Raw genomic sequence first — 27,752 nt, forward strand, 5'->3', positions numbered from 1 at the left:
TGATCAATATATTTATTTCTTAATTCCACAGATTTCTATGGAATTACAACAGTCAGTTTTAGATAGACGAGGCCTTGGAGATCATCCTTCCATCACAGAAAGAGACCTGACACCAGTCTCAAAGGCTGCCCTATAATCCATGCTTGCAATTCCTTCTTCTCTCATAGCTTCAAATTCATTACATATTCTAAATTCAGATACTAAGCACATGTAGCCATGTTTAAGGGTACTTATGAAGGCATGCAGGAAAAAACATCTTTTCCCAGGACTGTGGGATGTGTACCAACAGTACCTATCCTTAGCCATGCTCTCCCTCATCTGGCGTGAAATGTTGGTGCTTAAGAAGCCAAGAAAAGGATGTATAATATGTGCATCAGGGTCCTTGCCTGACAAGCTTGTTTCTCTGGAAAGTAAGATAATGCACAAACAAGTGAAAAAAATAGAGAATGTTACAGGCTAAAATATAATTAAATTTGTCAGCACTAGACCCTATTGATCACGCATGTGTGAAGATCCTTCATGATCCATGTTCCATACTGAAATTGATTGGGAAGAAATCAGGGCCAGAAGCCATCAAATCTACCTGGAGTGGTCCCAAGGAAAGAGTCCTTTCAGGGGCCAGGAGAGAAGGAGTGGAAGGATGGTTTGAAGTCAAGATAGAGATAACCCCTACTCAGGGGAGCTCTCAACACACTGACTCCTGCTGTCCTCTGACCCTTCTCCCTAGGAAAAACAGCCACCTGACATTCTGACCTTATCTCTTGGGTGGCAGAATAACAGAATAAAAATGTTTGTTTTTGCTTCCTCGTGGGAGATTCATAATCATTCACCTGCAAGTGTCTCCATTTGGCTGACACTGATGGCCATTAGAGTGTCCCCAAGTCAGCCACCGATGGCCCCCCTTTATCTTGCTGTATATGAGTATGTGAGCGAGCATGTGTGTGTCCCTGTGTATATATCTAGGGGTGTGTGTGTGTGTGTGTGTGTGTGTGTGTGTGTGTGTGTGATCACACGTTGTTATTTGCATGTTCTGAATTGCTGGGCATGGTTCCATCTACAATCTCTATAATTCTTGAAATTTACTTCCTAGCCTCCAGGCATCATTTGCAATTATAATGCTGTCATGAGCAGAAAAGAGATGGCCTAATTAATCATTGTCCACACCAGTCCCTATTTACCACAGGAGTTTTGCTGTTGTTTTTGTAACAGCCTGGCTGGGAATAATTTATATCAAAATGTATTTCTTCATTTTATATCACTGAAAACGTTTACTTAGCATCATGGTCACTGTACATAAATTCCCTGGAAGCAATGGGGTATAACTAAATGGCATCGATTCATTTATTATGTTCAGCAAAGTACGTCTGAGCAGCTACTCCAGCACTTGAGCCCCACTGGATTCAGCATAGTGGGCTTCTGGGGACATTAAAAGCCTCTGTGTTTCCCTGAACTTGGTCACCTACAAAAAAAAAAATCAGAATGAAAATTCTGCTCCAGGGGTTATAACTGTGTTGTTTAACATGATCTGGTTTCTTGAAATTCCATTGGTCATATGATTTTCCAGAGAAACTCCAGAGCCCTGTGACTATTAAATTGGTTGTCCAACCAACAGGACTTTGCATTCGTGAGCTGATAAGTCATAGTGACAAGCTGAGATTTGTCTGTGTGTAAGGTCGGTGACAGCTCCTAGGCAGCTTGCGTTAGCAGGGTCTCCGTCTACTTTGGGAAGAGTAATGTTAAACACTCAGAAATCTGAGATGCAAATGGATGGTGATTCGGGACCTCGATCCCTCACAGATGCTCTCCCCCCACAGCCCTTTCCCTTGGCCCTGAGTCGCCACCTGTGTTCTGTTAACCTCTGCTTCTGTATTGTGCTTACTGAGTTCAGACAGGTACCCAACAAACATGCACCCACTGTAACATACACATAAGGAGTGGTAACCATTATTCCTTATCAAATGCCTTCTATTTCCCAGACATCTTGCTAGATGGCTTGTATTTCACATCATTTTCCTTAATTTTCAAAAAAAAAATTCTAGAAAATAGATACTATTAATCCTGTGACCACACAGAGACCTAGAAGGTTGATGTCTTGCAACCTTCCATGAAGTCAGCTAGAATTCAACCCCACCTCTCTTGAGCCAAATATCCACATAGCAAGTAGTCTCTCTAGGGACCGGGATTTTCTCTGCTCAACGAGGTGCTTATACTCCGGGGTCTCCTGGATCTTCATTTTATTTGAAGTCTCTCTGCAAACTGGCCTTTGAAATTTCCAAGTTGTTCAGTGCAATGAGCTGAGAAGGGCTGTGCTTAAAAGAGATGAGTGAAGGTCGCAGTGGTGGTCACAAATACCTCCAGATGGCTTTTAGCCAAGCATCGAGGCAGATTTTGTAATTTAAGGAAAATCGACATGTGGCCCTTTCAGCATTTCTGAGTGTCCTCTGTCAGCTCAGCACTGTGACATTTGCTGTGTGGTGCCTGTGCACTGGACCCTGTCCACAGATAAGAACAGAGGCTGAGCCCCAGCCTAGGGGACATTCTCCAGAGGCCACCAAGAGAAGAAAAATTAGCTGAACTCAAGACTTCAGAGGCTTGAGCTTTTTGCTGTAGAGATGGTTCTGAGCATCCGAGTATCTCAGCATCTTCTCTGCATCCAGGTTATTGAATCCATACTTCATACCCAAGTCGTAGAAATGACATCCCCCAATGATGCTAACAATAGGTCATGGGCTTCCTCTGTCAGCAACAGAGAGAGTCTGGACTTTGTTCATTTACTGTAATCCTTCCCCTTCTCATTTCTGTTTCTCTTCTCGCCCAGTTCCCCTGGAGCAAAGCGGGGAAGCAGAACCATTTCCAAACACTAACAGTGTTAGTTCCGTGCTCAGAGAAAAGAGGCTTCCGAGTAATAACTTTACCCGTCCTTTAGTGCTGTGGGTCTTGGCTAGCCTTCAGGTGAGACCCCTAAAATGACCACCTTTGGACATGGGCATGCACAACCCAAAGCAGCAAACCACTAAAGGGAGTTTAGCTGCCCATGGGGAATTTGTAGCTACAGTCACCATCTCAGTGAGGACAGATATGAAGAGTCAGGCACAGAGAGTGACTAAATGTGATGATGAGTCTCTTCTGAGAAAATGGGAGGGTGTGTTTGCTCAAGGGAGGCTGTGTCTGCTGCTCTATGGGTCCATAGCCGATGCTCTAGAAGCATCGGGGAGACTCATCAGAACATTTGAACGATTCCAAAAGAAGCTTGCCACATGAATCAAGCAGAAGTGCCACACTGTAGGTCCTGGACAGAAAGTGCTTGCCCTATGACCAAGAGGACCTGAGTACAGCGCTCACTGGATAAAGACAGACACAGCATACTCTTGGAGCCCCAGGGCTGAGGACTTGGACACACAGTCCTTGGAGCTTGCTGCAGCTGGTCAAGTCAAGCTAGTTAGCGAGTTCCAGGATCAGTGCCTCAAAAGCTAAGGTAAAGAGTGATTTTGAAAATCACTCAAGGGCTGGAGAGATGGCTCAGTGGTTAAGAGCACTGACTACTCTTCCGAAGGTCCTGAGTTCAAATCCCAGCAACCACATGGTGGCTCACAACCATCTATAATAAGATCTGATGCCCTCTTCTGGTGTGTCTGAAGACAGCTACATTGTGTTCACATATAATAAATAAATCTTTAAAAAAAAAAAAAAAAAAAAAAAACACTCAAAGTTGGCTTATGGCCTCTGTATGCATGTACACAGGTTCATGCATTTCTATGCGTGCATGCCCATGAACCTATATATACACGCACACACACACACACACACACACACACACACACCTGACATACTCTAACGACTTTTGTCCCTAGGCTACGACCCATTTCCACTCCTCTGGCTCCAAACACCCATACAGAGTGATGTTCGCCATGCCCTGCTCACCCAAAGCTCCCTGTCTGTGGGGCAGATTGCCTCGCCACTAGACTGGAGGTGCTAAGACCACACAGCCCATCACAGACATTCGCCTTCCAGACCATCACAATTCCACCCCACCAGCTTTCTTCCATGACTGGCGCTGCCCACAGTGGACCCCGGGAGCTGATCATCTCTGGGCCCCCCTCTTCACTAGTTTTCTGTGAGACTTGGACACCAAACCCAAGCACACACCAGACTTCCCCCTTTCTCTTCCCACCTTGCTAAATTAGTTAGGACAGGATTGTTTATTCAAAACCAAAGTCCACCAAAATGGGAAGGAGCTTAGGAAGAAGCCCCCACCAGTGCGTAAAGAACATTTTTCCAAAGGGCTCCGGAGTCAGAGCAGGAGCGGGGTACAGGGTATGACATCATCCCTATGGTTGGTGGTCTCCTGGAGAAAGTCAGGGCATGCTGACGGGATAATAAGTCCACTATCGACCTGCGACCCCCTGAGGAAAGAAACACAAGTTCGGGGGTGGGGGGAGCCCCAGGTGGCGGCGTTTGAACCAGCAGTGAGACCACCATCAGATCCAGTCTTATCCACCTAGAAATGCGCTTGTATGGAAAAGCAAACAGGCCCGGGCCGTGCCCTTTGGACCTTTGGCAATTCTCCTTAAGCCAGCTCCTCCTATAAATGGAGCACTTTTCAAAGGGCCAGGCAGTCTCATCAGTGCCTGCAGTGGATCAAGTACCTGCCTGAGCTCCGCCTCCGAAGACCCTGTAGAGCAAGCAGCAGGGGCTAGGCCCGTGGCCAGGCCACAGCCAGGAAGCCACCCCACCATCCATCCGCCATGGGCCCACGAAAGCCTGCCCTGCGGACGCCGTTACTGCTGCTGTTCCTGCTACTGTTCTTGGACACCAGCGTCTGGGCTCGTGAGTTAGGGTGGAAGCCTGGGAGAAAGCCAGCGTGGGGACAGAGCGCTGGGCTGTGCTACAGACCACCAGTTACATCCTGGGGTAGAAACTGGTGGCAGGCTGGCTATTAGGTAGCTTGGGCTAGGTGAGAGGGAAGGCAGCCGCAGGGTCCTAGGGAGGGGGCGGGGGGTGATGAAAAAAACAAGATCTAGCAGGCTCCTGGGTTCCGGGTGAGGGCACTGTACAGGGGAGTTAGAAAGAAGGCTCTGGATAGCTCTAAGATAATTTAGGTTGTGAGGGCTCCCTCCTGTCAGGCCATGGAACCCACTGGAAAACACAAGAAAGCCAAGGTTCTCCTTTTCTCTTACAGAAGATGAAGTCCTGGAAAACTTAAGCTTCAGCTGTCCAAGTAAGGCATTTTTCACTGGCCGCCTTGGTACTTCTCACCCTGACGCTCCTCTCCATCCACCCTCCTGTGCCCCCGTTCCTCCCACGTAGAACCCGTTTGCTTGCTCGGATTAGGAAGCACTGCTCAGACCCCTGCAAGTGAAGACTTTGAGTCTCTGTGCACCCAGACTCCTCCAACAAAGGATCTCTGCTCTTTGTGTATTGCCTTTCTTGTCTGTACCAAGACTTGGTTCTGAAGTGGGGTAGCGATGAGACTGTGGGCACTGTAGAGAGACATTGCTGTGCTGTTTATCGATGACTAATCACTGATTCAGAGTATGTGAGGATGAAGAAATGCCGACTTTAACCTTTGTGCAGAACACCAGACCCCTCCACCCCTTCCTATTTACTCTACCCTAGGGGTCAGAGGATCAGGCTTTGCCGCAATACCCAGCTTCCTCCGCAGAGCGCTAGGATTGGCCTCTCCTCTGATGGGGCAGCATCTCCATCTGGTGGCCATATGGCAGTACTACATCCGGGTTCCTAACCAGTTATTTTTCTCACAATCAAAAAATTCCTGTCATGGACAGTGGAATCTGCCAGAAGTTTCTTTTTATGGAGGGGGTTTCTAGAAGTCAACCAGACAGCCTTAACAGCTAACTTTGTGTCCGGTACTTCATAGGTTCTAGTCACGATAGCATTTTCAAACTGAGAAAACACTTAGCCCTGTCCCTTTGATAACTTAAAATTTCAAAGGCTCATCACATGGATTTCTGCAGTTCCATTTAATCGATGCTTGGCCCTCCCTTTCGTGGAATCCCAAATGATTAAACACCATTCTCAGCCAAGATGGTGGCGATGTTAAGTCTATAGAGACCAATGGTGTGTAGTACAAAGTCAAGCACAACTAACTCGTGCTCAGTGACCTTTATCGCCTGTGCCACGGTCCCAATCTGCCTGGCAGCGGCTGCCTTTAGAGAGTTGTTTCATCTCCAGGGCTGACTTATTTCCTCTTCACTTTAGAAGATGCAACTCGATTCAAGCACCTCCGAAAGTACGTGTACAACTATGAAGCTGAAAGTTCCAGCGGTGTCCAGGGCACAGCTGACTCCAGAAGCGCCACCAAGATCAACTGTAAGGTACGGAGGACAAGGGCTGGAGAAACCTGCAGCTGAAGCCTAGCCTTGTTCCACCAGGAGCCCCTCATAGAACCTTCTAGCACTTCCCAGCACCTCAACTGACGATACCCCACTTGAATGAAGACTTCCAAATTTCCAGCCAAGTTTTCCTCCCATTAGCTTCCAAAGTGTAATTGGGGGGCATGGTCTAGGAAGCCAGCAGGATTGGCATGTAGATCTGACCATGAGAGAGATCCAGTGAGTACAGAAAAGAAGGTGGTCTTTGCAGGAGAACGCTGGGCATGCAACATTTATGGTGTCAAGCATAAAATGGAGAAACATTTAAATACCTGGTTTGTTCAAACGATAGGCTGCTTCTCAGGAGACTTGTTAGACACCTGTCTGTTCTCATAAAGCATAGCCAAGAGCTGCTATTGAGGTCTGTGTGGGAAGAGAAATCCATTTGCTAAGTTATCCTCTTCCCTCGTGGACCATAGTGCTGGTCTGTAGAGTTAAACGCAATGGGCATTGGCTACCTGTGGCCATTTAAGTTGAATAAATGCAACTTTTATTCTCACTGGCCATATTTCAATGTAGCCAACACACACCTGTGGCTCATGCTGCCGCATTAGGTCAGACAGCACAAACACGAGCTTCTCCATCTCACTGGAGTGTTCTGAAATGGTTCCAGAAAACAACCAAGGGTCCCTTTCAATTCTGCCCACATAGGAAGCTCTCATCAGGCTCATAGCTATGGTTTGGGGAAACGATGTCAGGAAAGCATTCGCTTTTCCTGCTTGCTATTTATTTTTGTTTGCTTCATTTACTTTTCTTAAGTCTCGCTCCATTCTGCATTTCTGCTAAGCAATCACCCCAAACTCTTTACATGTAAAGTGAGTACATTAAAAACCAACACAAGGACATTCTCCCTTCCGTGCATAGCAGATGCAAACATAAACATCTTAACATAGGAAGAAGAAAGCTAAGCCAAGACAAGGGATCCGTGAGATGTGTTTAGAACATGTGGTTCTGGTGACTCTCTGACCATAACCCAAATACTTTCCCCTCCATGTCCTGATTGGAGACTGGGCTGCAGAAATATGTCCTATTCTAGATGGAGAACATCAATGTATTATTACTTTCTGTTCTCAGGTAGAGCTGGAGGTCCCCCAAATCTGTGGTTTCATCATGAGGACCAACCAGTGTACCCTTAAAGAGGTGTATGGCTTCAACCCTGAGGGCAAGGCCTTGATGAAGAAAACCAAGAACTCTGAAGAGTTTGCAGCTGCCATGTCCAGGTAAGGTGTGGGATTATGTCTTTTAAGTATCTGAGCTTTGTGAACACTACATGAGTTGACCGTGGTACATGCGCATATGCATGGGTCCGAGGGGATACTAGTGTGTGCGCTCATGTCAGGCATGCCTTTGAGTGCTGACATTTGTATTCAGTGCTTACCACAGATCAGGATGCTGTGAAGTTTTCACATCTATCTAAAACAGGGAAGTATTATCGACTCTCCTCTACTTAAGCTCCCTTGATTATCATTTAAATTGTTCTTCTAACAGATCTCATGGTTGAAGCACTTTTAAGGCTATAAAGCTGAGATGGTTTGTTTAAACAAGCGAGATCTTGTTTATAGAATCAAACGAGGGGATGCCTGGGGGCCTTCAGGTGGATCAGGCAGCAGTTGCTACTCTGAGATCATAAGGCTGTGTGGACCCCTATATGTTTGAGAGTGTGGCATCCGTTCAACACAGGACAAAGGGCCAGCAGTACCTTAGCAGTCTCCTACCCATGACTGCTATGCAGCCACTGTGCACTGAAGACCAGTGTTGTCATTTATAGCTGGCATCTCTCCCAACACAACAGTGACAGTGCAGGACAATAAGTATTTTCAACACCACCCTTGCCTTACACCACTTAGTTTAGGAAGCCTTACGTGAATGGAATACAGGTAGATGCAGGGATGTTAACGTGGTAGTAGGGGGATACTTTCCTTTGCCTATTTTTAGATTTGCTAAATGTCAAAACCTAGTCCTTTCCCTGAGAAATAGGCAACAAAAAAAATGTTCCTGTCTTCTGTCAGAACATATTACTTTATTAGAGACTTAGATGAGAGGGGAAAGCTGCGGCGGCAGGAGAGAGTGGCTGCTATTCTATGGTCCTTTCTCAGCTATAAACACAAGAGACTCCTCCTCCTGACCACAAGGACTTGCCAGGCTTGTGCTGCTGTGTCTAGAATATTCTGAGAGGTTCAGAGCTATGGGAGATGGACCTGGTTCTCTTCCCCTGTGAACTTCAGAGCCTTGACAGCTCAAGCAATCCCCAAGAGAAAGGCAGCACCCACCTAAGATCATAGTTAACCTGAACTTCCATCTTGGCCTGAGAGTGGATTAAAAAGTGAACATCTGACAACTGTATGAAGAGAAACTCAGATTCACTGGAAGTGGAGAAATGCAAATAATGTATTAGGAGAGAATTTCTCACTCCACACCCATTAAGCTGCAGAAGTTGAGACAGTACTCATTGCTAGAGGGAAGAATAGTATATTTTCATACACTAGTGGTAGAAATTAAAGCCACAGGGCAATACTGATATTTATATATCCAGTTGATAATATTTGTACTTTGACATAACAATTCTCATCTCTAGAACTCTGTCCCATCTACATAAAAACAGTCATGTGTGAAAATAGATGTGTATGTGGATGATTCTTTCAATATCATCTGGGTGACCACAAAATAAACCCAGGAAGAGAGGATGACAATGCTCTCAAATGGTGCATTGTTTTTTGTTGTTGTTGTTTTTGTTTTGTTTTATTTTTTTTAATTAGGTATTTTCCTCATTTACATTTCCAATGCTATCCTAAAAGTCCCCCATACCCTTCCACCCACTCCCCTACCCACCCACTCCCACTTTTTGGCCCTGGCATTCCCCTGTACTGGAACATATAAAGTTTGCATGTCCAATGGGCCTCTCTTTCCAGTGATGGCCGACTAGGCCATCTTTTGATACATATGCAGCTAGAGACACGAGCTTCGGGGTACTGGTTAGTTCATATTGTTGTTCCACCTATAGGGTTGCAGATCCCTTTAGCTCCTTGGGTAATTTCTCTAGCTCCTCCATTGGGGGCCCTGTGATTAAATGCTGCATTGTTTAAGGAACCATATATAAACAAAGAACATGATGCTGTGTAAAGTTTAGTAAAGACTCGAGTGGAGCTACACCAAGTGATTCAGATGTTTCTGGAATATATTAAATAAGAAAATCACAATCCAGATGAAGAAAGCACACATAGTGCAGTGTCCTCCCTGTAAAACATGGCAAGATCTCTGGGTTGTCATCCTCCCGAGTCTGTATGGAGTCATATGAACAGGAGCTGATATTGAAGGACACACAGTGATGCCCACAGAAACAGGGAGACTGGAGGAAGACATGGGGAGCAGGGATGGGGTGGGGGATGAGCCCAGACAAAAAATTTAAAAGGCAAGAAAAAAGAAAGAAAAACTTACCATTATCTGAAGACTTTGGGGGAATGTATGGGAATGGAAACATGTGTATAAAGAAAATCCATCGAAAGAAGAACCACAGAGGAGCTTCCCACGTCCCCAGCTCCCTCTGTGGGCTCTCAGTGGAAGGATGGCTTTTCTGTGAACATGTGACTCCTTTCTCCTGGGCAGGTACGAACTCAAGCTGGCCATTCCTGAAGGGAAACAAATTGTTCTTTACCCTGACAAGGATGAACCTAAATATATCCTGAACATCAAGAGGGGCATCATCTCTGCTCTTCTGGTTCCCCCAGAGACAGAAGAGGACCAACAAGAGTTGTTCCTGGTGAGAATCTTAGACGTTGATGATAGTGGACTTTTCAAAGTCCTCTTCACATGTCAGAGGCCAGCCTCAGCTTAGATAAAATACACTGCCTGTTGATGAGATATATAGAAGTTACATGGGGAACCCTAGATTGGTATGAGTATCAGGGGTCATAGTTCCCCATGTCCCCGAGCTTACTGATAGACATCCTTTAACATTTTGATGGGGTTGGGTCTAATTTTAAACCTTTTCCTGCGACTTTTAACTGCTCCACTAGCTACGGTTCAGGATTCTTTTTCCTGTGTATTTTAGACACCCAGCAGATTATTTTAAGTCAATCTCGGTGAGAATGCAATGTATTTCAAGCACAAGAAAATTCCTGAGCTCTGCCTATGCTCTGAGCTCTCAACTCTACTACGTTTGGGCAATAGAGGCTCATTCTGCCTGGTCCTGCCCTTAAAACCAACCCTCATGTGTCTGCCCACCCCCCCCAATATCAGCTAGCCAGGCTCAGCAATGCTATCCTCTGCCTGGAAGCAAAGAAAACTCCCTCAATCCATCTCCCCCCTGCCTCTATGCCCAGATGTCTTTCTGAGTCCCTCTCAAGCACCCGGTGGTGTTCTCCCACACTGAGTGTACCTAACCATATCTTGGGCTCCCACAGGATACCGTGTATGGAAACTGCTCAACTCAGGTTACCGTGAATTCAAGAAAGGGAACCGTACCAACAGAAATGTCCACAGAGAGAAACCTGCAGCAATGTGACGGCTTCCAGCCCATCAGTACAAGTGTCAGCCCTCTCGCTCTCATCAAAGGCCTGGTGAGTCTCAAACCACATCATCATACACATTCTGGAATGTTCTAGCTAGTAGAAATCTCTGAGAAGAGCCTGCCCAGCTTATCCATTACATAGAACTTTAGTGAGACCCTGAAAACCAGAAATGAGAAGGACTGACCAGGCGGAAGGGCTATTAGAAATTATCCCAGGACTGGTTCTGGGTTCTGGACTCCAACCTCAAAGCTCGGGCCATCCTGCTCTCCTTCTGTCACAGCACCAACCATCTTCCTGTGTAACCCTAAGATGATAAACCTGTCACTTCTCTTCCCTTTTGGGTCTGTCACTTAGGACAAGAGTTGGTTATCCTGAGCAAGTGCACTCTACAGAACTTATGAGGCCTATGTTCTTTCATTTCCCTCGGGCCATGAAGTGACATGAATGTGTCTCAGCTTCCTGTTCTCCCATCCCAAGTAGAGCTAAAGCCCTCAAGGTCCCACCTAAGCTTCCATTTCACAGCCCCCACATAGTGCTACACGGGGTCCTATGGTGCATGTTCCCAGAGTTTGCCCAGTCCCTGCAACACATTCTAGAACATGAGTCACAGGTTGTCTCAGTCAACATGAACTACTGAACAATTCCTGCCATCCTTGCCAATCTTCTTGGACTTTGTCCTTGAAGTAGAAAGAGATGGTCTGATGACCATGAGGGCCAGAGTTAGACAAGGCCAATGCACTGACTTGGTATCTCCTCTTAGAGTCTGCTCTGTGTTCATCCTTATTCTGGGTAGAACTAAGAGAAAGAGAGGAAGACAGAGAAAAAAAGAGGAAATCAGATGAACTATGGGCAGCCTCCCCTCAAGGTGCTTCCAGACTAACATGGCAACAAAGTTTATACATCCACCAGTAAGGGACATACTATAATTGGTAAAAAAAAAAAAAAAAAAAAAAAAAAAAACTGAGTTATGCAGAGAAGCAGCCCTGGGCCTGACGAGGAAAGATCAAGCATCTCCCATTCTCCTATTGCACTGGGCAGAGTCATAGATGTGGAAGAAAGCTGAAAAACTAAAAAGCTTTTATAGATGGAAGCTTCGAGGTATACATGTGCATGGGATGCAGGGTACATGTTATACATGATGGACACTCCACTGGGATGGAGTTTCATCCTTGAGTGTGCTGTCTTATGTCTCCTTGGCTAATGTCAGTTGTTGAGTTCTCTTCCTTTCACTGAGTTCACTAGTGCTGCAGACTTCTATCCTCTACTTCCTTGAAGACAATGCTCTATGGCAGAAGAGTCAGCTTGAAATCCCAGGGACTAATCGGAATGCTTTCCTCTGATCCTGTGCACAGGTCCACCCCTTGTCAACTCTTATCAGCAGCAGCCAAACTTGCCAGTACACCCTGGATCCTAAGAGGAAGCATGTGTCTGAAGCTGTCTGTGATGAGCAGCATCTTTTCCTGCCTTTCTCCTACAAGTAGGTTACCTGCTGCTTCCAATGCCCATCATTTATTGGGATTGTGGAGCTGTCCACCGGAGTGCCCAGTTCCAGACTAGGATGGGCTTAGAGGAAGCTGTGGAAGGTACTGGGCAGAGGCTGTCATCTCTGTCCTGCTTTTAAGATCACAGGGAATTTGCCAGAAAGATCTTAAGCAAGTGGAACAATTTGAGACCAACAAAAGGTATCTCAGACTCAGACCGTAAGGGCTTCTAGATCCAGGAAAAAAATATATATATGAATTGTTCATTGCATGATGCTCTAGTTTAAAAGAGCTTCGTGAAGGATTTGGGATTTCCCAACAGAGACTTATATATCCAAATCCATATTAAAAACGGACATTCAATTAACATTCTTTAGAGAATTGCTATGTCCGTGAGACTGAGTTGTGGGAGTTAGGAAAGAGTTTTAAGGCTGGGCTATAGTCCCAACCCTTTTTGGAATTCTAGATTGGTGTAAAGTATAATAAGAGATAATCAGTGTGAGCAGGAAGTGGCAGGCACCACCCATTGGAGGCTCGAGATGTATGGATTTCAACATCCTTTGAAAGGTGGGCAGAATGGGGAAAGAGGAATAGATGGAGACCTTTCAACTTGAAAAGAATAATGTTATCCCAAGAACTGGTCACCCATGATGCAATGTAACTTCCTGTGTTACCAGGAATAAGTATGGGATCATGACACGTGTTACACAGAAACTGAGTCTTGAAGACACACCTAAGATCAACAGTCGCTTCTTCAGTGAAGGTAAGACTTTATGTCCCCTGAATGCCATGAAATCTATCCACAGGGTGTCATTCATGGCTGAGCTCTTAGTGTGTTCCCTGTTGAATGTCTGCAGACCAATAAGTAATGTGGCCTCTGGTGCTCTGGCCATTGGACTACAACTATCAAGAGAGCATTTCAGAGGATGTCAAAGGATTGTGAGACAAAGGAAAGGGAGGCAATATCCAACTGTCTGGTAGTTTATGAGTAAGAAACTGGAAGACTGAGTTGAATGTGATCACTCTGGTAGCACTGACAACATCATACATTTATAAAACTCAGACCCATTCCAGATGATGTTGGGCCAGCAGAAAAGGAACTTCAGAGTCAGGCCAGGTAGTAATCTAAGGAATTGATCTTTAGAGCTAAAAAGAACTTGAAAGAATTTTAGTCTAACCCCAGGGCAGCAACACTTTGTATATTTGTCTGTCAACACTTGTATTTGTGCATTAATTTATTGTTTTCTTGGTTGGTAGATCCTGTGAGTTCAGAGGGTGGAGACACATGCTTATACGTCCATCCCATAGACTAGTGGTTCTCAACCCGTGTTTCATTATCCCTTTGGGATCAAATGTCCCTTTCACAGAAGTTGCCTAAGACCCTCAGAAAACCCAGATATTTACATTATGATTCATAACTAACAAAAATGCAGTTATGGGGTAGCAATGAAAATAGTTTTATTGTTGGGGGTTTCTACAACATGAGGAGTTGTTATAGGGTCACAACTTTAGGAAGGTTGAAAACCACTGCCAAAGAAGGAAATGACACACTGTAAGGCTTAATGAGGTAGTTTCAGTCATAGAATGAGTGCCTAAGTCTAGTCAAAGTCAACACTATAGCTCATTTCCATGAGCTAATGGGACTACAGGAGAGTATCCCTTCTCCATAGGCTCCTATTGGAAGAATTGATAGGTGAGGACCACTGAGTTTAGCCTTGGTGTTGCCATGGCAGCAGCAGAGCTTCCTAGCCATTCAGTATAGCACAAGATGATCTGATGCCAGATTCACACAAACTTGGATTCAACTCCAGGTTGACCTCACACTCCTAGAGAGTTCTTGGGTAAGAATTCTCGAAGTAATAGGACTAAAGAAATGGCTTATCGGTTAAGATCACGTGTTGTTCTTCCAGAGGACCTGAGTTCAGTTCCTAGAACTCGCACTGGATGGCTCACAAGTTCCTGAAACTCCAACTTAAAGGGATCTGTTTTGCCCTTTGTGGGTACCTGCATTTATGCACACAAATCCATACAGAGATACAGATAAATTAAAAAATAAGATTTTTGGAAGAATTATCAAATTATGTTGCTCTCTTATTTCCCTTAGCCTCTCATTAAGTTGTAGAACATTCCCCTTCAAAAAGACAATGAGTGAATGAAAATACCCATCTCAGAGTCTGATGTCCAATAGGAGTTGATGACATAATCACTGCCTTTTCTTTTCCCCTCTGCTGATACCTATGCCATTTCCAGTTTGCAGTCCACAGAGACATTCAGCTACATACAGAAGTAAAACTACCTTGGCACTTCTCTTCTTCCAGGTACCAACCGGATGGGTCTGGCCTTTGAGAGCACCAAGTCCACGTCATCCCCAAAGCAGGCTGATGCTGTTTTGAAGACCCTTCAAGAACTGAAAAAATTGTCCATCTCAGAGCAGAATGCTCAGAGAGCAAATCTCTTCAATAAACTGGTTACTGAGCTGAGAGGCCTCACTGGTGAAGCAATCACATCCCTCTTGCCACAGCTGATTGAAGTGTCCAGGTAGTTCTCTAAAGGTTACAAATCAAATTATCAAATGACCTGTGAAAGCTACAGAACCTTTAGCCCAAGAATCTTGGGAACTATTGAATTGTTAATTCACATAACCAGTTAATTGGCTAATACCTACTGCCTGGTGAACCGTCATCTAAGTTGCTTAGAGTTTTGTAGGCAAGAGACACACAGCATGAAGGTATACATGTATCCAGGTGCTAACATACAAGAGCACTGTATAACTCTAACATTTTATGGGCATCTTCTAATTCCTAACTCCATTGTGAGCACCATAAGGACCTCCATTGAACCTTTAAGGCTAGCAGATAAACAGAATGATTTCTCCACTTGCTGTACAGATAATACTTGTTCTATGTGCTAAGAAGCTTCACAGGAGGGACTGGGGCCAGGAATAGCCCATGTTTCTGCTGACAAGGCACAGTCTACGTTCCCACAAAAGGACAGTGATAACAGTACTCATTGGCTTCAGGTCTGGGTCCTTTGGCTTCCCTCCATGATGTTTCTGTAGTGGTAGCATCCCTAGGGAAGACATCGTGGAGGAAGTCATCAGGATTACTGGACTCCAAGCTATAGTGTGAAAGATGGTTAGCTCTGTGTAGTGAAAATGGCTGTGTAAGTACTCTCCTGGCAGAGGATATGCCAGGTGCTGAGAATACTGGATTTGTCATGAGGGTCCTCTGTGTAACTCTCTCTCTATGTCTCTTCTCAGCCCCATCACTTTACAAGCCTTGGTTCAGTGTGGACAGCCACAGTGCTATACTCACATCCTCCAGTGGCTGAAAACTGAGAAGGCTCACCCCCTCCTGGTTGACATTGTCACCTACCTGATGGCTCTGATCCCAAATCCCTCAACACAGAGGCTGCAGGAAATCTTTAATACTGCCAAGGAGCAGCAGAGCCGAGCCACTCTGTATGCACTGAGCCACGCAGTTAACAGGTGAGACTCCACCTTGCCTTACATCTCTTGTCCTGAGAGAAAAGGAACCCTCAAATCTCTGCTTCATGTTGGCACTTTCTCCACCTTTAAATCCTAGCACTTTCTCCCATTTTTCTATTGCTCAATTTGAGAGAGACAGTTTGAAATAAGAATTAACAAACACGAGTTTGGATTTTAAAAAAGGTTTAACTATCCCTCTCACTTTTTTTTTTAACTTGGTAGCTATTTTGATGTGGACCATTCAAGGAGCCCAGTTCTGCAGGATATCGCTGGTTACCTGTTGAAACAGATCGACAATGAATGCACGGGCAATGAAGACCACACCTTCTTGATTCTGAGGGTATTCTCGCCGTATTTCACGTTATATACATCATTTCAAAAATGGCCATCCTGGAAAGCCCTTATTTCTGCACTGAGATGAGCTCTTGTTTCATTTCTTCAATGAAGGTCATTGGAAATATGGGAAGAACCATGGAACAAGTAATGCCAGCCCTCAAGTCCTCAGTCCTGAGCTGTGTACGAAGTACAAAACCATCTCTGCTGATTCAGAAAGCTGCTCTCCAGGCCCTGAGGAAGATGGAACTGGAAGATGAGGTAAAGTTCTCTGTGTGGTCCTAAGAGTGAAAGTTGATGCTGATCAACAAGATTCAGGAAGTGTAAAGACAACCCATTGTCTGGTTCACCAACTGGGTTTCCCAGGACCATCCTCTTTGTGTTAGTTCCAGTAAACACATTGACATCCTAGTACTTTGTGAACATGAAAGACACACTACGTTGCAGCTAATTCACGAGGTAGAACACATATTTTTTTTGCTACACGCTACCCTACAACTAAACTGATCATCATCTCATCTTAGGGAAACATTGGTTCTACCCGATCAAATTCAATAGTGAATTTGATCTTACCTTAGGTGGAAAAAAAAACAGACCATTAAACCGTCTTATGCAAACTTACTATCACTTTCCATCTTTTTCCTTATTAAAATAATCTTATTTAGATAATAATCTAATTGTCTAGTAACTAGACAATTAGAAATAATCTACATTAAGACAAATTGCGCTTAAGTGGCAGATCTACACGCAAGTCATAAGTTGGTCATGATTCCTGTGCTGTAGTGCGATTGAGTTCAGCACATATTCTATTCAAATCTTCTGGGGACCATTCCTTGGGCTGGTCACCCTGGGGGACACTGAAGAAGACTAGGTATCAGCATTTGCAGCCACTTGAGAAAGAAATTAGACTTCTCATGAACATGCATTGGCAGACATGCCAGCCAGCATCCACCAGATATGCTCTGTCTTGACCAAAAGAAAGCCATCTCAATATATCTTCCAATGCAGGTCCGGACGATCCTTTTTGATACATTTGTAAATGGTGTCGCTCCCGTGGAGAAGAGACTGGCTGCCTATCTCTTGCTGATGAAGAACCCTTCCTCATCAGATATTAACAAAATTGCCCAACTTCTCCAATGGGAACAGAGTGAGCAGGTGAAGAACTTCGTGGCATCTCACATTGCCAACATCTTGAACTCGGAAGAACTGTATGTCCAAGAGTAAGTGAGAACCATTTTCCCCCATCAGCCACTGAAAATCCTGGGCTGGGACACCAATTCCCCCATTCTGTCACTGCCTGTCTTCATGGATACTTAAAGTGATGTGCACAGACCTTGAACCAAATTTTTGGGCCATATAAGTCCATATACCTTAGTTGCCATTAGGAATTCATATATGCTTGGGACATGAGGTGAGTATAGACAAGTGACATAGGGTTCTGACTCAAAGTCTACTTTTTCTTTTCATTTAGTCTGAAAGTTTTGATCAAAAATGCTCTGGAGAATTCTCAATTTCCAACGATCATGGACTTCAGAAAATTTTCCCGAAACTATCAGATTTCCAAATCTGCTTCTCTCCCAATGTTCGACCCAGTCTCAGTCAAAATAGAAGGGAATCTTATATTTGATCCAAGCAGTTATCTTCCCAGAGAAAGCTTGCTGAAAACAACCCTCACAGTCTTTGGACTTGCTTCACTTGATCTCTTTGAGGTAAGTGTGACTGAAGGAGCTCAGAGTCGTTTGCCCATTCTGTGCAATACCGTCTGTCTCCACTAGGGGTCATCTGAAACATGAGTCCTTAGACTATATAGAGAGAAAGTTATGTCTCAGAGCAATCCCTGGAACCCAACCCTGGAAAAATGTCTCCACATGATTCCTCCCCCATCAAACCCTGCATCTGATCCCAACTCTGAATCCTTAATTATTTATCCTTTCTGGTCCTTAGTGATGTCTTCTAGCATCTGAGGTTTAAGTAAACAACTTCCATCAAGTGTTTCTGCTATGTTCATCCGCTGCCTGTTTAATTACATGAGCTTAAATGGCTGGGATGGGGGAGACAGGAGCTGCCGTACAACCAAAAGTCTAATGGCATATTTTGCCTGGTTCTCTTTCTCAGATTGGTTTAGAAGGAAAAGGGTTTGAGCCAACACTAGAAGCTCTTTTTGGTAAGCAAGGATTCTTCCCAGACAGTGTCAACAAGGCTTTGTATTGGGTCAATGGCCGAGTTCCAGATGGTGTCTCCAAGGTCTTGGTGGACCACTTTGGCTATACTACAGATGGCAAGCATGAACAGGTATGTGTTTGTTAAATAACTTTTTTTTAAAGGGAAGTGTTGGGTTTCACTGCCAGACCTTCATCACTATGCCTAGAAGCAATTAAAGTTTTACCTGCCTGAAATGGTCACTGTGACTATATATTAGACACTTTGATGGGACTAAGAAAGACTCAGTGTCCTCTAGAGATAAGGGACTCTTGGAAATGTAGTGGGAACAAGGTCGACTAGAGGCACTCCAGTGAATGATGAAGAGTGTGCCACATCAGACAAGAGTTTGGATTCACACCAAGCCATGCCCCTTAGGAAGATTGCCAATCTGTTTCTAGATAACAATCCATAGCTCACATCACCACTTAATGACTACATGAAATAAGTTACATGGCCCATGATATTATTACTGATTGTTCAATAAGCAGACAATTGTAAATTTTAAGCTAGTATTTTCATCATTATTAACAACTTTTCTTCACCTGTCACTCACATCAGTGCATTGTCCAGTGAGAACAAAGTTCACCTTGAAGCTGGCAAGGAACTCTTATTTTAAGGAGTAGAAACTAGATTGTACATGCTGGAGTTTCTTACTGTTCTGACTGTTTGAACTCAGAGTATAGTCTGTGTGATTGGCACCATAAAAAAAAAACAAACAAACAACAACAAAACTATACACACTTGTTAGAAATGATGGTTCTTGGGTTTACCCAAGTTCTACTGAATCAGACCCCATTTTAACAAGATCCCAGGGAACATGGGTGTGTATTTAAGGTTTAGAAGTAGGGCCATAGCTTGTTTTCAAGTGTTAACTTGTGGTTAACTTCTGATTTCTGACCTCCACCAAAAGCTGATCCATTTGGGATCTTCTTCCTGATGCTCTTGGAGCTGTGTGTTTGTTTGTTTGTTTGTGTCTAGTTGTGGATCTGCAGTCGCATGTTTTTCACACTTCCATCTGATCTATACAATAGCCACCTTTTCTCAAGAAATCCCTAGCATTCATTCCTAGGAAAGGGATAGTGGGCTAAGCAAGGAAGGGGATCAGAGATCAGCCTAACTTAAGGATCCCTATGGATCCTGGCATCCTGGAGAACAGGAGTTCCCCTAATTATCCTTCAACTCAAGCATTGTTTTGAAAACACTCCTATCCCTGAAAAGTGCTTGTGACTCTCTATTTCTGTTTAGAAGAGGTCTCCTTCACTAAAAGGTGGGGCTCAGTTCTTATACCTGTCCTGTTTTTTGATCATGCTTGCTGTGAAGCTGTGAGTTTGAGTACACCACAGCTGTGCCAAATAGACTGACCTGAGGAATCTGTAACTGTTGGGCATAACTGGTGTCTCATTTGATATTTTGTTACTAAAATCCTAGGACATGGTGAATGGAATCATGCCCATTGTGGACAAGTTGATCAAAGATCTGAAATCTAAAGAAATTCCTGAAGCCAGGGCCTATCTCCGCATCCTAGGAAAAGAGCTAAGCTTTGTCAGACTCCAAGACCTCCAAGTCCTGGGGAAGCTGTTGCTGAGTGGTGCACAAACTTTGCAGGGAATCCCCCAGATGGTAAGTGACCCAGGTCTTATCTGAGTTCTCACTGTCTAGCCAGGTTCTTCTTAGATCCACCACCCTCACAAACATGAGAACGTTTTTGGATAGCCTTCAAAACACAAGTTTGCCCCGAATATCAGTAAAGGGGACTTTTGATGGCTAAGAAGGGCATTCAATCAACCAAGTTTGACCTGATTGGAAGACTGACCTGGCTTCGGACCCCAGAAACTACATTTAAAAAGCATATGGTGGTGACATACTCTGATCATTTAAGCACTGGGAAGGCAGCCACAGGTAGATCCTTTGCACTTAACGGCAGAGCTGCCTAGCCAAATCAGCAAGCTCCAAGTCAAACTGAGAGATGCAGTATCCTAAAACCAAAGATGAACAGTGTTCTGAGGAATTACACCAGTGGTTAACATGGGCTACACACACATAGATATACATACACATGCATGCACATGGACACCCAAATACATATGCACACACGTAAACATGCATATACATGTATACACTGTCTTCAAAGGGAAAGTGGCTGGGGAGGTAGCTCAGTGGGTAAAGCAGTTTCTATGTAAGCATGAGGGCCTGACACTGAATCTCCAACACCTGAGTAAAAGCCAGGCACAGACATTCCCATAATGGTCCAAGGGCTGAGGCAGGCAGATTCTGGAGCTCATTGGTCAGCTAGGCTGTCTAAAACAGGGAAGCTTCAGTGAGAGTCCTTGCCAAAGAACAGAGAATGGTAAAGAAAACCACCTAACATTAACTTCTGGCCTCACAGTTAAATGCATAAGTACACATAAGGGCATATGCACACACACACACACACACACACACACACACACACACATACACACACACACACATACACCCTATATGCACAAAACTCTACTTAAGAAGATGATAATGATTCTTATTATCTAAAAAACTGGTACCACTTGGAAACAAAGTCATCATAATAGTTGTATCTTCCGAGCATATTAGTTTGATCTCTTATTTTTATTAGAAAACAATTTTCAGCATACCTTCCTCCACCTAGGCTGGCAGCTTTTGCAAATATTGAAAATGATACAATAATTATGAAATAAAGTTTTTAGCAAACTGTAACCCACTATTGACATTTGTGTTATATCTACATTCTATAAATGTATCATAAAAAGGGGGAAAGATGCGAACGTGTTCCCTATGATTAGATAAATAATCATGTTTGCTTGAAGAGCAGGGGTCTCGAGAGCTGGGGGTGTAGCTCAGTGACACAGGGGTCACCTAGCACTGAAAACCCTGGATTCCATCCCATGCACTTTGAAAGGAAGAAAGAAAAAGAACCCAAGTCTCAAGTCCTTTTGTGGGAATGTTATATAAAATAAAGCAAGATTTGATGGATATCAACACAGACACTGCCTCATAGCCACTAGCTTTCCCAAAGTTGATTTTACCATAATACACTTCTGGTAAAATCTCATTTGCAATCAAATTTTTACAGGAGGAGAATAATGTCATGCATCATACTTAAAGTTCATAAAGCTGTGAGGTTCAGCTAGGGACCTCTAAATCAGCAAGCTGATTAATGACGTGACATTCAAGCCAGAGAAACTGCTTATGCCTGATGTGTTGACACCAGTAACCATGAGCTTACATTCAGCAGATCCTCCAAATAATTAAAATGTACTAGCGTCCCTCTCTCTAAATAAATGCTGTGAGGCATTTAGACCAGATTTAACACCACTCACCCACATCCAGCTTACTGGAAACTGTTGTCTCTCATTGGATTTTCAGGTTGTACAGGCCATCAGAGAAGGGTCAAAGAATGACTTGTTTCTCCACTACATCTTCATGGACAATGCCTTTGAGCTCCCCACTGGAGCAGGGTTACAGCTGCAAGTGTCCTCGTCTGGAGTCTTCACCCCCGGGATCAAGGCTGGTGTAAGACTGGAATTAGCCAACGTAAGACTCTGCATTCATCTCAATCAAATCAATGACTGTCTCTTTTCCTTCGGGGTGGGATTCCTGACCACATGTCAAGCTCCACTTCAAGGCAAAGAGCATCATGATTGCAATCTTCTTGCTAATTTTTATGAGGAATTTTAGGATTCTACCAGCACATATCATCTCTCAACATCTCTACTTGAGATGCCGTAATAGAAAGAGAAACCAGCTGCTCTCTCAATGAATGAAGACCCTAGTTATCTTTATATCTGATAGTGCTTAAAGTTAGTTCAGGCTCTTCCTAACCCTAGGAAATGCACCATAGCTCTGGAGGAAATGAATGTTTCAGCTTTTCTTCCTAAAAGCACATTTGTGGTCCTTGTGGTCAAAATTAGCAGAGGCATTTGCCAGGTTTCAGGAAGAGGGGCTGAGGCTGTCTACCAGGGTGCCGAGGCACTGCATAAAACTCAACAGGTCACCTTCTGACTTCCAGATACAGGCAGAGCTAGTGGCAAAGCCCTCTGTGTCCTTGGAGTTTGTGACAAATATGGGCATCATCATCCCAGACTTCGCTAAGAGCAGTGTCCAGATGAACACCAACTTCTTCCACGAGTCAGGCCTGGAGGCGCGAGTGGCCCTGAAGGCTGGGCAGCTGAAGGTCATCATTCCTTCTCCAAAGAGGCCAGTCAAGCTGTTCAGTGGCAGGTAATTCTGTTCCCAATGTCTAGCTGGCATATTTAAAAGGAAGAATTGGGTGTGGATCTGCAGAAGTTAGCCAGGCTAGACAACAATTGGGTAACACAAGTTCCTGGGAAACAGGAGAAGATTGCTTTTGACTCTACACATTTCACTAAAGATTTTTATGCCTCTCTTTATCACACTTAGCCTCTGCTGGTGAGTCAGTAGCTATGTGGCTATGGAGTTCTGTTTAATTTCATAATCACATGATTATGGGAACCAGCCTTACATTAAGAATTCCACTTTGAATGGTATCCTCAGCGCATTCGTTTCCTTGCTTGGAAATAACACTTAATTGCCTCGTTTGTATCAATTTTGTTGAAGGAGACGCACAAGGACCCTGATCCTCCAGATTTTAATTCTCCAAGGAAGGCATGCACTTAAGGAGATGACAGTAATGAGTCACAGGCTGGTTGAGAGGAAGAGTAGTATACTTTGAAATGAAGCCTATGAGAGTCAGAATGCTTTCTAAAAGCCTATGTCAGAGTTACTCAAGCAAAGGAGAAAGGGAGTGCGCGTCCATGCAAGGAGTACAGTATTTGTAATGGCCTCAAAGATAAAGAAAATGGCTGAAAGAGCTAAGATGAGCTGAGTTAGTAAAGAACACAGGAAGCATATGGAAGCTATAGTGGGAAAGGGGAGTCCATCCTGGACCATGACTAAGTCCCTGGAAAGCATGTGGACTCTTCTGAAGCCAAAGGAATTGAGAAGTATAATTAGGATGAGCTAGGGGAGCAAAAAAGGTAAAAAGGAAATAGGACTGGAGAGCTGTTAGAAGTTAGAACTGAAAGGAGACCGGGGGGGGGGGGGTGTTGTATTAGATGAACGTTTGTGGGGCAGAGCGAGGTTAAGCTCTAGAAATTGTGAGGAAGTAAAACATTGAGTGTCTGACGATTGACTGGTTATGGGGTAAAGAGAAAGAAGAGAGGGGAGTGATGGGACCTTCATTGAAATAGGAAACAGAGACAGAGGGAGAGAGAGGAGGAGAGGGAGAAAAGGACAGGGAAGGGGGAAGAAAGGAGAGAGAGAGAGAGAGAGAGAGAGAGAGAGAGAGCGAGCTGTAGCTTGGAGTGAGATGGTGGATTGCTACTGTGAAACAACTAATTTAAACTAACTAGCTGGCAAATAGATCTATGGGTTTGAGCCTAATAAAGAGATAAGCACAGAGATGCAAGACAGAACAACAGTTTGTATAAGACAAGAATCGAGAAACTAGGTCCAGAACATGGACAATATAGACATGTGAAATGGAGGTGGAGTTAAATAAGAAACAGTGCTAAGGGGTGCAAAGTGGACATAACCTAAACAGATTGTCACTGGCGCCTCAGGAAAGCTTAGCTTAAGACACCACCAAAAGTAGGGATGGAGATCCTGAAGAAAGCACATATTCCAAAGAAGAAACTTGGGCATGGGTAAAATTGGTTCTATTTTTTTTTTTTCATCTTTAAAGTACATCTCTAAAGTGTCATGAAGTTTAAAGAGGTTAAATTCTAGTATCTCAGTCTGGACAGGAGTAAGCATCTCTATAGAACACTTCTGAGGGGTAAAGGAAGTTAAAGAACACACACAGTGCCATTGCAAGCATTTCAGAAGCATAAGGTGGGGGAGTCAGTGTAAGGTGTTAAGGTATTTGGAGAGAACAATGAAAGGAGAAAAAACTCTTGGTTGTGAAGGAGACAAAATAGGGCTAAGAAGGAAAGAAAGAGATATGTAGTGGAGGGGTCAGGGTGTTTGGTGCACAGGTGACAACACTTGAGTGTGCTAGTACAAAGAACTCAGACTGTAAGAAACCTTGCATGTGAAAAAGGCAGAGTTCCCACTTGTCTGCCTGTATCCAACTCCTCTCTCCAAGCTTCTCTTTCCAACATAAACTGGGAATCTCAGATCTGCAGTGGAGGGATGAAAGGTAATGCAGACAAAGAAGCCAGTGTTACATCAGAAAACTGGGAGTCCTTAACAATCATGTGATTGATGCTCTTTGGACTCATAGCTGCTTCTCAGTAAACCAAGTAACTTGAGGTGGGTTTGAACAAGAGAGAGGGGTAGAGAATGGAGCGTGTGCCTGATGAGAGTCAGCACTAAGCATTTCAGTTTATGATGCAAAAACAACTCCACCTTCTCATTCTTTGCCAGCAACACACTGCATCTGGTCTCTACCACCAAAACAGAAGTGATCCCACCTCTGGTTGAGAACAGGCAGTCCTGGTCAACTTGCAAGCCTCTCTTCACTGGAATGAACTACTGTACCACAGGAGCTTACTCCAACGCCAGCTCCACGGAGTCTGCCTCTTACTACCCACTGACAGGGGACACAAGGTGAGAGATTCTCAGTGCTCACCTAGCATCTAATTGCCATCTACCTGGAGGAACAAAAAGAAAAATACCAAGGATTGTAGGTCCATGTTACCAACCTTAAGAGCTCACATCATCTTTTAGGAGCTTCAAACAGTGGTCCTCTGGTCAACATTTTGGGTTCCTCCCTTCATGCACTGGGTAAGGTGGTTGCAGTAGGGTCTAGTCTGTCCATTCTTTTTCAGGGTCCCTAGACCCATTGTATAAGCTTTGTAATGCTGACCAGTGTGCTCAAAGACATCACAATGCATTGGGGCTCATCCTCATCTTCTACTCCCATTCTCGCTACTTGGTTTTAGCATGACAGGTACGGGTCAACATTTCAGCTTATCCAAAAGCCCCAGGGATGCTTGCTCTTGGGAGCTTCCCTTGTCCAAGGCTTTGGAGGAAGATTAAGTAGAACCATTAGGAGCATGAGATGACGTTAAAACTATAACATCGTTGCAATGCGTGAGGCTGGATTGTTGGAGGGATATTATTATCATCTATAAAAGAGCTAATAGTTACCGGATGTAATGTGACATCTTTAGGTATGAGCTGGAGCTGAGGCCCACGGGAGAAGTGGAGCAGTATTCTGCCACTGCAACCTATGAACTCCTAAAAGAGGACAAGTCTTTGGTTGACACATTGAAGTTCCTAGTTCAAGCAGAAGGTGGGTATCCCAAATGAGCCTGCTATATCTCTGCCTCAGTCTTGCGTTCTGGACTTTCAAAGGGGACACCTTTATGATGATACATTAGACAAATATTTCCTGAGTTCCCAGCAAGTGTCAGGCCTTTCTTAGAACTGAGGCTAGAAATGAAGTCTTCACCTCCGTGGAAGATATAGTAAACAGCCAAACAAGTACTCATAATGTCAAAAACAGTGGTGAGGAGAGAAAACGGGATAGAAGGCTCTAGTCCAGTGGTTCTCAACCTTCCTGAAGCTTACGACCCTTTAATATAGTTCCTTAAGTTGTGGTGACACCCAACCATAAAATTATTTTCATTGCTACCTCACAACTATAATTCTTCTACTGCTGTGAGTCCTAATGTAAATACCTGAGATGTAACTACACCCCAAAGGGTCATGACCCACAGGTAGAGAACCTCCGTTCTAGGACATAGTAGATGTGGAGAAAAGAGGATGGTGGAAACTGTAAAGAGAATGATAGGGGAATTTTCATCAGTAGGTAATGTGAAATTTGTTTGTTTGTTGTATTTGTTTTTTTGTTTGTTTTTTGTTTTGTTTTGAGACAGGGTCTCCCTGTATAGCTCTGGCTGTCCTGGAACTCACTCTGTAGACCAGGATGGCCTCAAACTCAGAAATCCACCTGTCTCTGCCTAACTAAGTGCTGGGATTAAAGGCATACTTTACCACTACTCAAAATTTGTTTTAAAAAGAGAAACTCTCTTGTGAGACTATGCCGGGGCCTAGCAAACACAGAAGTGGATGCTCACAGTCAGCTATTGGATGGATCACAGGGCCCCCAATGGAGGAGCTAGAGAAAGTACCCAAGGAGCTAAAGGGATCTGCAACCCTATAGGTGGAACAACATTATGAACTAACCAGTACCCCTGAGCTCTTGACTCTAGCTGCATATGTATCAAAAGATGGCCTAGTTGGCCATCAGTGGAAAGAGAGGCCCATTGGACTTGCAAATTTTATATGCCCCAGTACAGGGGAACGCCAGGGCCAAAAAGTGGGAGTGGGTGGGTAGGGGAGTGGGGGGGGGGTATGGGGGACTTTTGGGATAGCATTGGAAATGTAAATGAGGAAAATACCTAATAAAATATATTAAAAAAAAGAGAGAGAAATAGGGAACTATGAACAGTGATAGGATGGAGAGGAGAGAAAAGAGTTACAGGCTAGGGGACCAGAATAGGCAAATACTCTGAGGTTGGAACATGTTGAGGAAAGATGGCAAGGGGGCAGAACTGAAAATCTAGTGTGTAAGTGATTTTAGTAATCCAGAAAGAAGAGGAGGTGTCTGAATTAGATTAAATTTTCTTTTTTTGGGGGGGGGGTGTTGGGGGGGTTTACGAGACAGGGTTTCTCTGTGTAGTCCTGGATGTCCTGGGACTTGCTCTGTAGACCAGGCTGGCTAGACTAAATTTTCAGGATATTAGACCAGTAGTGGGGAAATAAGGCAGCAGATACAGGTCCAGGATGTGATGAGCAGCTGTGGAAAGAGAGGGTTGGGAAGGCAGTAAGGCAAGAATGATGAATGATGACAGAGATGTGAGGAGTCATCCTATCCTTCCTAAATATTGAGGAATGAGAGCTAGCATTCCCTGAATATCTGAGCATTGCCTACCTCAGGTCTTTGCCCACTTGCCCCCTTCCCACCAGAAGTCATCATGGCTTATTAGTCCTCTCTTCACCATGGTCTTGCCCATATACCATTTATCATACCACATACCACAACAGAAAGACAATTTGTGACCATCATGTAGGAAATAGCCCCTCTTCTGTTCCTCTCTACCTCTTGTCCTCATAGCCCATTTCCCATATCTTTATGATATTTACTGCCATCTAACACAGGTAACTGATTTGCTTACTGTCTGCAGAACCCACTGACAACTAGAAGATGAGCTGTATGAGAGCTGGGTTCACCAATGCCGAGAACAGTCCCTAGCTCATGATAAGCCACCAGTAAATACTTGAAAATTGAGTTAATGGATAATACATAGTCAATTGAAAAAATCTTAACCAGTATTGTTGAAACCCACAGTAGTCAGGGTCTTGC

The 27,752-nt window shown here is 44.2% G+C and overlaps 1 protein-coding gene across 2 annotated transcripts in view; it reads left to right on the top strand.

Moving 5' to 3' along the window:
• Window positions 1-4,595: 4,595 nt before the first annotated feature.
• Window positions 4,596-27,752, top strand: part of Apob (apolipoprotein B) — a 39,211-nt gene continuing 16,054 nt past the window's right edge. Inside the window, exons 1-20 of one of the 2 annotated variants that reach the window (XM_006515078.3) lie at window positions 4,596-4,827; window positions 5,180-5,218; window positions 6,220-6,335; window positions 7,467-7,612; window positions 9,996-10,149; window positions 10,793-10,948; window positions 12,253-12,377; window positions 13,059-13,144; window positions 14,700-14,919; window positions 15,641-15,868; window positions 16,091-16,208; window positions 16,316-16,462; window positions 17,210-17,421; window positions 17,673-17,910; window positions 18,317-18,493; window positions 19,832-20,023; window positions 21,785-21,952; window positions 22,428-22,639; window positions 24,806-24,988; window positions 25,555-25,676. In XM_006515078.3, coding sequence (XP_006515141.1) covers window positions 4,746-4,827; window positions 5,180-5,218; window positions 6,220-6,335; window positions 7,467-7,612; window positions 9,996-10,149; window positions 10,793-10,948; window positions 12,253-12,377; window positions 13,059-13,144; window positions 14,700-14,919; window positions 15,641-15,868; window positions 16,091-16,208; window positions 16,316-16,462; window positions 17,210-17,421; window positions 17,673-17,910; window positions 18,317-18,493; window positions 19,832-20,023; window positions 21,785-21,952; window positions 22,428-22,639; window positions 24,806-24,988; window positions 25,555-25,676 — 3,121 coding nt within the window. In that variant the 5' untranslated portion in view covers window positions 4,596-4,745. The remainder of the gene's footprint in view (window positions 4,828-5,179; window positions 5,219-6,219; window positions 6,336-7,466; window positions 7,613-9,995; window positions 10,150-10,792; window positions 10,949-12,252; window positions 12,378-13,058; window positions 13,145-14,699; window positions 14,920-15,640; window positions 15,869-16,090; window positions 16,209-16,315; window positions 16,463-17,209; window positions 17,422-17,672; window positions 17,911-18,316; window positions 18,494-19,831; window positions 20,024-21,784; window positions 21,953-22,427; window positions 22,640-24,805; window positions 24,989-25,554; window positions 25,677-27,752) is intronic. The other variant, NM_009693.2, reaches the window with a different exon arrangement.

This window comes from Mus musculus, chromosome 12 (genome assembly GCF_000001635.26).
Source record: "Mus musculus strain C57BL/6J chromosome 12, GRCm38.p6 C57BL/6J".
Classification (NCBI taxonomy): Eukaryota; Metazoa; Chordata; class Mammalia; order Rodentia; family Muridae; genus Mus; species Mus musculus.